This window comes from Montipora capricornis, chromosome 7 (assembly GCF_036669925.1).
Source record: "Montipora capricornis isolate CH-2021 chromosome 7, ASM3666992v2, whole genome shotgun sequence".
NCBI classification, from domain to species: Eukaryota; Metazoa; Cnidaria; class Anthozoa; order Scleractinia; family Acroporidae; genus Montipora; species Montipora capricornis.
The window spans coordinates 24,576,061-24,586,060 of record NC_090889.1 but is presented as its reverse complement, the minus strand read 5'-3'; the positions used below and the strand labels follow the sequence as shown (position 1 = coordinate 24,586,060).

At 37.7% G+C, this 10,000-nt stretch overlaps 1 protein-coding gene across 1 annotated transcript in view; it reads left to right on the top strand.

The window, feature by feature from the left end:
* Positions 1–1,226: 1,226 nt before the first annotated feature.
* LOC138056540 (fibrous sheath-interacting protein 1-like) overlaps positions 1,227–10,000 on the top strand; it is a 10,765-nt gene continuing 1,991 nt past the window's right edge. The window contains exons 1-11 of the mRNA XM_068902356.1: positions 1,227–1,466; positions 2,181–2,241; positions 3,098–3,143; positions 3,464–3,510; positions 3,855–4,115; positions 5,111–5,273; positions 5,369–5,464; positions 7,178–7,320; positions 8,673–8,771; positions 8,894–8,982; positions 9,839–9,932. Of these exons, the coding sequence (XP_068758457.1) occupies positions 1,444–1,466; positions 2,181–2,241; positions 3,098–3,143; positions 3,464–3,510; positions 3,855–4,115; positions 5,111–5,273; positions 5,369–5,464; positions 7,178–7,320; positions 8,673–8,771; positions 8,894–8,982; positions 9,839–9,932 (1,122 nt within the window). The 5' untranslated portion in view covers positions 1,227–1,443. The remainder of the gene's footprint in view (positions 1,467–2,180; positions 2,242–3,097; positions 3,144–3,463; positions 3,511–3,854; positions 4,116–5,110; positions 5,274–5,368; positions 5,465–7,177; positions 7,321–8,672; positions 8,772–8,893; positions 8,983–9,838; positions 9,933–10,000) is intronic.

Here is a 10,000-nt window from a genome sequence, read left to right as displayed (position 1 = left end):
TTTTCAGCTAGTTGACTGTCAAGATATTATAGAAAGGATAAGTGCGCATTATCTTTCAAGACAAAAAAACTGAACAACACAGAAAAGTAATTGCACAGGGTGCACGTGTCTAAATCCTTCCATGAAAATTATCAATGTCCTCAATTTTTTATAGTTAGAAGAGTATCCATCAGAGATATTAGGTAATACCAGAAACCCATAAGGGTTGAAACGTGTAACACGCGTTCGCAGCTTCCGAATTTTCAGTGCGAACTGATTGGTTGAATGTTTCAGTGCCAAGTACCATATTTGGAAACCCCTCGCTCTTGTTGTTCCGAATATGGTACTTAGCAAATCATTGAATATTCAGAAGCTTGTTTCCCAGCACACAAGGGGCCGTTACACGTTTCAACCCTTATGGGTTTCTGTTAATACCAATGAGCTCAAAGGAATTGATTTTTTTCACTAAAACCTCTCCCCACTCCTTTTCCTCTCAAACTTACTTCACCCTCGCACCACATTCATTTTCTCCTTTCCTGTCTCCGCTGGCTAAGACTAATGAAAAGAAACTGCAGCAAATTATCCTTTTAAGGCAGCCCCTACTTGTGTTAATTTCCTCTGTTCGCCCTTAAGTGAAAAAAGTGACAATTAATTATACAAAAAATTAATTTGAGACTGAATTAGACGGTCAAAGTTTTAAACCTAGCATCGACTTTAAAGTAAAATTTTCGCTGACTTTTCCGCGTGCTGAATTAACAAAACGTTTCATTTACATCGATAACTACTTTTGTTTTCTGGCAAAGTTACAGTGTAGACTTACCACGTAATTTCTTTTCCACGCATCGACAAGTGGTCAGTGATTTTCCAAGTCAACTCCACTCAGTCCTATTCAATAACCATTATAAATGTAAGCGGCGTATAAGCTTTTTTAACACTTGAAAAACGTCCCAGAAAACACTCTGCTTAGTTTTGAGGAAACAAATCACCCTAGTGTATTATAAAAGTAGACTTAACGACATTTTGAACGAAAATAGAGAAGAATTAAGAAAGAAGAATAAACGACACTGTTTACAGCGGCCATTTTACTCCTTTTTTCTCGGCTGTAAGATAGATTCCCGCGCTTTTTTCCCGCTCTTTCGTACTGGGGACAGCTGCCTCGATTCTAAGACAAACGAATAAGGTTGGGTTGAGTCCCTATTCCCGAAGGGAACCATACAATACGGGAATTTTCCCGCATAGGTGGCTTTGTAACCGCGTACGTGATCCAACATGGCGGTGCACCTGAACTGAACTTGTGTACATGTATTTTTCAAGATTACCGTTTTTAGAATTTTTTCTCTAGTAAATGGTGAGCACATTCCGACGTTGAGACCTCATTATACGACCCTGGAATTGTGAACGTCTTATGGAATTGAGAAAAAATGGTACTATGGCATAGTTCGAAACAGCTGATGCGAAGTTGTCATGGAAATTGTATCAGAAGGAAGGTCAGCTCTCAAACGTAAAAGTGAATACTGCATTAGACTTCCATTTTGGTTATGTGAATAACGAAGTTGATTGTTAAACTGTCGTTAAATGTTTATCTTCAGTCAGCTTTGGGAAATTGTTCCTCTCTGACATTATCTGTAGCAAAAACGAAAAAAATCCCACACACTTGTCGAATTAACAAATTGATGTCAGTTTTTCATGCGTCTGTCCTGTTATTGATCATGAATTTCGTCATAACATTGTCAAAGCAGCTGTGAATTCACGAGGCGATAGCCGAGTGGATCCGCAGACTACTTTAACAATGTAATGACGAAATTCATTGTCAATAACAGGACAGATACATGAAAAACTGACATCAATTTGTTTCCTACAATAGTGAAAAGGCAGAGGAGTCAAAATGAAGGCAAAACAAGAGAAAAACGTGAGACAAAAATGCGAGAAACTTCAATCCGACGCGAGCAATATCGCGTCAATATCGCATAAATTATAAATTTGTTAAAGGGCATGGAGTTGCCGGTATTGTGGTCTGGCCTTTCCTCCAGCAACGTGGTTGACTTGGCATAATCTTGTGAATGAACTACTGATCAATGAGACAACATAACAGCGAAAACAGACAGTGGTCAAATTGAAGGTGTCCAAGTGGTGAAACTGGTAAACCTGGTAAACTTCATTGGTGCGAGTTTATTTATTCCCCACTTTATTTTTCTTAACAGCTTGGAATCAATCAGTAGGCCTGGTAGCTGTGATAGTGTTAGAGCAAGCAGGGATACAAAGGTATCTTATTGTCCATATTAATGCCGTAAAGTAAGGAAGTAAACTCCTTGAGATGTGAACTATGGAGTTGTTCCTCTTTGTTTTGCTCACCCTGTCATTATGACAACCTTATCCCATCCTGGGTGTGTACAAATATAGGCAGTTACAAAAGTTGGACTGAATCAACTTGGATCCTTCACCTCGGATCAAGCGAAAAATGGTTTTGTAAGCCAAAACTATTTGACGTTTCTGCCAATTTCACCAAGGTTAGCTTAAAGATTAGGGCTAGGGTGATTCTTGAGAGGCAGAAGATGGGTTTTACCACCTGGAGCAAAGCTGTTACCTCTGCATGAGACAGAGCGGGTTGGAGGAGACAAGTCCACGGCCCTATTCTCCCAGAGGAGACATTCAAGTCAAAGTATCATTTTTCTTATGTCGACTGAGGTGAGCAATCCAAGTTGATCCAGTCTGACTTTTGTACTTGCCTGAAAAGTACCGTACTGCTGTTTGGCATCGCTTGCAAAGATGCACTTGCATTGACAAAGGAAAAGTTCTACCTGTGTCATCAAGCATTTAAGCCAGTAGGGATTTTTCTGTTCAGTGGGCTAATTTGTATCTAGGAGGTTTAGAGACTCATATAAGAGACTAGGATATTCCTCCTACATCCAAAGGACTCCTGGATATCTGCAAGATTTTATATAATATGATAAATGTGTTTTAGTTGTGGAATAGATCCTCTCTTTGACATGCTTTGATGACCACCCTTGGCACAGCAAAAGGTGATTGGTCAAGGAATGAGATCTAATGACTAGCACCAAAATTAACCTGAACTGTCAGGAATAAAATCATAATCAACTCAATTTGTTACCTCTGCCAGAAACATGGACAAACCATGGGATTCCTAGAAGAACTTCCACCAGAGGGTAATGATGTATTTTCCATAGTATTTAATCAGTTCAACTTTCTGAAATCATTATAGTAAGATATGAAGTATCGAGTCATTATTTATTTTCCTTATTTCATTTTTTTTCTTGTTGTACTGCACTTTAAAGCACCTTTTTTATTTTATCTAAGTGTTTACAAGTAAGTTTACAGTTAATAAGACGTGACTGTGTACTTACCGGTAAGGCACAAAATAGGAAACTAATACAAGTTACTGATGCAGCTTGAATTATGCATGTAACATTCATGTGACTTCCAGTATTCATATATAGTCACAAAACTGTTTTTATTTTATACATAGTTGTCTCGTTAAGCTTTGATGAAGATGTTGAGTCAGAAGATGATTTGGTGGGTGCAGACAATGGTCTTAAATATTTACTGTGTATTCTTTCTTCAGAGGTAGAAAATGTTCTTACAATCTTATTTTGTCCGGACAGGTTTACCTTCAGTTTATTGAGGTAGAGTGCTTGTAAAACTAGCTTGATAGATGGCTTCCACTGTAAAAAAAGGAATTTACATTTTTGTAACATGTAAATCATAAGGCAATGCTTGAGGTTGCTGCTTGCCGATGTTGAAGCCCATTTCTTGGCAACTTCTTTGGCAAATTATTACTCCATTACAGTGACTCTTTTAATTTCATATCTCCAGACCCATTCATTATTTATATCATTATCTCTCCTTGATTGTAATAGATCATATCTCCAGTGGAAAATGATGTCATTATTGAAAATATTTATGAGGGAAGCACGGCAACACAAAGGAGTGTTGACGACGAAGATATAGGTGAAGGTGTTAATTTGTCACATGAAAGCCCATCTCAGAAAAGTGGTGATGTGGTTAAACACACTTTATCTGAAGATGAATGTTGTGTTGAGACAGAGATTGACCCTAAAATAAAGAAAGGATTGGAGAAAATACGGAAACTGGATGCCATTTTAGCAGAGAAGCTAAAGGTAAATGTTTAAGAGTTGTTAGTAGGCTTCAGGATCAAGTTGGTTTTCTTTTCATTTCTTTAAGCATTATAGGCAGAATAAAAAAGCAGATGTGCGTGAAATAGCTATCCGAGGATTAAAGTCCCTATGACGCTAATTTTTTCCCTTTTGTTTAACTTTTCGTTTCAAATATCTATAGTGTCTGGAGCGTAGTACTTCCAAAAAATTTCCCCTGTAGTGTATCCAGGCTTGTGTTTTAGCGGGCGTTTGATTTATATGCAAAACATTTTGGCTGAGCCAGTTGGGCACTCATAACTAATAAAGTCAAAGAAGTAACTTGATTGCATCTCTTCAGAAAGAAATGTGCAAAAAAGTAAGAGTAGTTCAAGTCTTGCCGAAAATCTAGAGCTTTTCGTCAATTTATAGAAATGTCGGACAATAGTTACCCTTCAAGGAGGCAGTGTGGCCCAGTGGTTAGGGGGCTTGCCTTGAGATCCGGAGATCCCAGGTTCAAGACCCGTTCTGACCACTCACTGAATTTGTTCTTGGTAGTCCCTGGTTCAACTTCTCAGCTGCACTTGTAAATAGCCAACTGGTTTGCCTACGGCCAGTTGGGATTCTTAACAGTTGCTGTTGTTGTGTTCTGTTGTTTCGTTGATTGGTTCATTGGCCCTGAAAAGCCCTTATGGGGAGTGGTCAATTAAGTATGTAATTGTAATTGTAATGTTTTGACTATTCAGAATGGAATCACATTCTCGACTTCAGACATTATAAATATTAAAATGAAAAGTTAAAAAACACTGAAAAAAATAAGCGTCACAGGGACTTTAGGTTCTTTTGTGATTTAGAAAACATCCCAGGTAATATTTCACTCCATCGTGACTTCATAAATCTCAGATTAAGGGTTTCTGAAAATATTTTCACCTAGACTGTTCATTGGGAAAACCTGTTCTTACTTCATCCCTCATTTAACTTGTCACCTTTACAATATAATAATATTTTTCCTCTTGTAACAGAAAGAAAAAGATGTTAAAACTTTCAGAAAGCAGCTGGAAAAGAGATGGAGAGAAGAAATCAGCCAACTGGACCAGATTAGAGAAAAGGAGGGACATGGAAAAATTGAACTGAGTGTTGGACATGCACTGGCTCTTGGTCCACCAACTGACAACGACCAACCAGGTTTGATAGTGGTGATGATAATGGTGGTTGTGATGATGATATATCTTTAAAATATTATTAATTCCATCCTGACAATTTGTAAAATTATGTTTTAGATGAAAGCGTGTCAGCGCCAGTCACACCTGTGTTTGCGACTCAACCTGGTCTTGTCCACAGTGAGCGTGATAACATCCTGTCTCCTTCAGGAAGAGGTACAACTTTACTGGCTACTGCTGTTTGATTCATTGACACTGGTTTCAATAAGTATTGACAGCCAACCAAAAGCATTGACTACTTTAATCAGAGAAGTCGGCTACTTTTTCCCTGAGTTGATGTATTGAAGACATATTATTTCAAACTTAAAGAGGCTATGCCACATTATTTTGGGGTGTTTAGGGGAAATCTTTAGTTAATCACGAGTTTAAACCAACCTTTATCCAGGTGATTTGTCATAAACTTGAAAAACGTTGGGCCGACTTTTTTCAAGATTACCCAAATGCAGTCTGTCTTAATCATGTCCATTTGTGTCCATCCATTCTTCTCTTTCCTTTTGCTGTTACACTCTTAGTTGTTTTATGTTGTTCAACAGTTTTTAAGTGGTTACAGCAATGTTTCATTGTACCTTTTTGGGCATTTTGGGTGTCATGAAATTACATCATTTTGTGTGACAAAGCCCCTTTAACCCTTTCACCCCCGTGGGGTTCCCCATTGACGAGTAAAATCGTGTGGCGTTAGACAGAGTAAAATCTATAAGTGGCACTCTTGGGAGTGAAAGGGTTTATTTATTTACTTAATTTATACACGGTAAAAAATTCATCAGGTACAATTCCAAAAAAGAAATTTGTAAAATCCTAAAATCCTAAAATCTAAAATCCTAATCCTATTATTACATTAATTTACAAAAATAAACTACCTACAGACCTGATTTCCATGAATGCCGTGTATTTAAAAATTTTGATAGAGAAGGCGTTTAAACTAGATTCCCTAATGTTACGATGTAAGCTGTTCCAAAGAGTTGCGCCGCTGTAACTAAAACTATTTTTCATGTAGTTTGTTCTCGGAAACGGAACAACAAGTTTATTTGCTGAGTCCCGCAGAGCATAGTTTGATACATTACGCGTTACAAATTTAGACGTGAGATATTCGGGAACCAGACCATTTAAAGACTTGAAAACCATTAAAGCTTTCTGAATTTGACGTTGAGAATTTAAGTCTTTCCAGCTGAGTTTGTCAAACAAGGAATTAACATCAGCGTCATAGCTTGATGAAGTTATCACTCGTGCAGCATGGTTCTGTAGTTTTTGTAGCTTGTTAGATAATGTTTTACCACAATTACCCCATACTAGGCTGCAGTAATCAAAATGGGGTTGAACTAGTGGTTAATGGGGACATAGTTTTTGAGTGAATCTAGCTGTTGTTAACCCTTTCACCCCCGTGGGGTTCCCCATTGTCGAGTAAAATCTATAAGTGGCACTCTTGGGAGTGATAGGGTTAAGATTGAAATTCATTTTGACAATGACAGCACTTGGTTGCTCTGCTCAATCTAGCTGCCAATAGACCCATCTCCAAAATGGTGGCAACAGATTTGATTGAGTTAAAATTGAACGGAATGAAAAACTGATACCAGAAATAGAAAGAGCACCTTTACTTTAGTAACCCCCAATCATACAAACGTCTTATATTTTCTCAGATGATAGGTGTAATATCAGCTGAGAAAATATAAGACGTTGATATGATTGTGGGTTACTAAAGTAAAATAACTCTTTCTATTTCTGATATCAGTTTTTAATTTTAACTTATTTGAATTTTCGGCCGCCATTTTGAGGAAGGGCCTTTATAGTCTTAGTGTGGATACTGCACTTTTGTGATGCTCATGACCAGAAAAACCTGAAGATTTCTTAAAGTTTATTCATTTGTGATTGTAGAAACAAACTCAAGCTGTGACTCCTGGGCAGAACAAGACATTGATGAAGTGGAAAGTAAAAGCACAAAGAGAATGCGCAAGAGAAAAGGAAATAGGTCCAATATGAAAGAAAAGGAACAGAACTTTGTGAAACGGAACATTGAGGTAATGAACTCTGAACATTTTTTAGTTAATTGTTTGTATTTGTGCTGTGTTTGCATTTTAATGCAAAAAAGCTTTTACAAATTCAACATGTCCAAATTGAAAAGACTGAAAATCCAGTCAAATCAAATAAGAGCAGAAAAAGCAGAGAAAACAATACAATCAAGATACAATACATGCTTAATTGACCACTCCCAATAGACCTTTTCATAATGGCGGCCCAGTAAAATATTCTTTTGTTTTAATGTTGATAAGCCTTTCTAGCCTCGCTGCAATGCCCAAAATTCAAAAGTATATGTTAACCAAAATGAGGCCAGTAGGTCCAACTAACATAAATAAAATAAAATATCAAATTGGTCGCCATTTATGAAAGTGGTCTATAGGGGCTTTTCAGGGCCAATGAAACAATCAACTCAACGACAGAACAGAACAACAACAACTGTTAAGAATCCCAACTGGCCGGAGGCAAACCAATCGGCTATTTACAAGAGCGGCCGAGAAGTTGAACCATGGACTACTAGGAACAAATTCAACCAGTGGCTAGAATGGGTCTTGAACCCGGGAACTCTGGATTTCAAGGCAAGCGTCGTAACCACTGGTCCGCACTGCCTAGGAAAAGCAAAGTAGAGAACTAAATAATAATAATAATAATAATAATAATGGAAGTTTTCTTTCACACGATAATGTTTAAAGCTGATTAGCTTGTGGGGTTGTGCACAAATAAATTGAAATCAAATAAATACATATGAAATCATGTTGGTTCTTGAGGAGAGGGGAAAACCAGAGTACCCGGAGAAAAACCTCACAGAGCAGCTCTAGTAGAGAACCAACAAACTCAACCCACATGTGATGCCAGATCTGGGAATTGAACCTGGGCCTCATTGGTGGGAGGCGAGTGCTCTCACCACTGTGCCATCCCTGCTCCCCCAAGCCTCAAGCCAATTTCTGATGTCCAGTCCAGGAAGCGAACCCATGACCACTTGTGGAGGCTTAGTGCTCTCTTATCTGGGCAAACCCTGTTTCTCTGTTACAGATTATCAACATGGAAAATGAAAGAAAGCTCCATAAACTAGAAAAAACCCAGATATATTGGAAAACAAATCCATGTGTTCAAGGGATACTTGCATATGGACAATAATATTGTGCTCCGATCTACCTACTCTTGATCTCCTTGTTGACCCAATAGTGCTTTAAAAATGTCCTAGTCCCCCTTTTATCACTAAACTGACTGTTGCGAACATAATAGCACTATGATGTCTGTTGTTTAAGATCTTCCTTCCTCTCTCTCCTTGCTCCTAAGAGCAATGTAGTTCATATAAAGTACAGCTGTATAACGCAACACATTCGGTCTGTAGCTTGCAGCTGATGCAGGAAGTGTGATTCCCATGACAGAGGCTGAAAAGAAGAGGTTAGAGGAGCTTCTTTCAGATGAAACGGATCTCTTCATGATTGAGGTATGCTGGTAATGTCAGCTAATTGACTACTTCATTGGACAAAGCATCAACTTTAAAAAAACGGGATAGCTTGTTCATTGAATCACAATTATTACTTTTTGTTTGTTTTCTATATTTTTTAGAATGCTTATGTTGAAGGACTGGCACTTCCTGAAGGAGAAGGATACACTTTAGACACTGAGTCACTGGCCTCGCTTGCCGAAATTGATAGGTATTTATTAACACACACTTACTTGCAAAAGACAAAATGCCAAGCAACTTTCTTAGCACAGGCTCATTATGTATAGGGAGTAATGCACTGTGGGAAGGGTTTGTTTTTGTAATTTAATAACTTTTTTTCCATGCTTATGTATGTACATCTTCAACAAATTACTTGACCCTAAAGTCTACAATAATGATTAATGTGGTTAGTTTGATTATAAACTAACAAACTAACTACAGTATTACAACAATTACAATAATATTATTTGTCTGTACTAAGTTGATTCCCTCGTAGTTGCTTGGCGATGGGCAAAAGAACAATTTAGAAATCAAAGTCCTAGGCAGGATACGAACCTACAACCTCCGTAACACCGGAAATTACAAATCAACGTAGGTTAAAATCATTTTGACCTGAGATCAAATGTGCTCCTAACCAGTTGTCCTATATGAAACATAATATGTGAGTGGCAAATTAAATTAAATTAAATTCAAATTCTATTCCTGTCATTAGAGTGGCTTTCAATTAATTTCACATTTTTAACGCTTATTGATAGGCTTTCTAAGAATCTCATGCTACATTTTCAGCCAATCAAAGCCAAAAGCGAAACCAGTAGACCTTATTTGTGACATACTGTAGTTGGACTGGAATGAGCATAGAAGTGAGGGGAAACAATTTGCATCTGCATCGGCCTCCATTCCATGCTCGCTGCAGTGTTTCCCGCACTTAATGCTGGCTGCTTTGTTTGATGATTGGCTTCTGTGATTGTCAACACCAATTGCGATTGGCTAATTTTGGCTTATACATAAATTAAATTTGAAAACAGTTCTATAGTTCTGATATCTTTCTCCATTTCATTGCATTGAAGCAAACTACAGGAACTTGTTCCTGAGGAGGAGATGGACCTGCTTGCATCACAGGAATCATGGAAAACCATTGCCGATTCAAGACACTCCTCTCATGTAAATACAACAGAAAGTTGATTAATAATTATTTTTAATGGATTTTAAATGGAGTGTTTTGAGTAAAT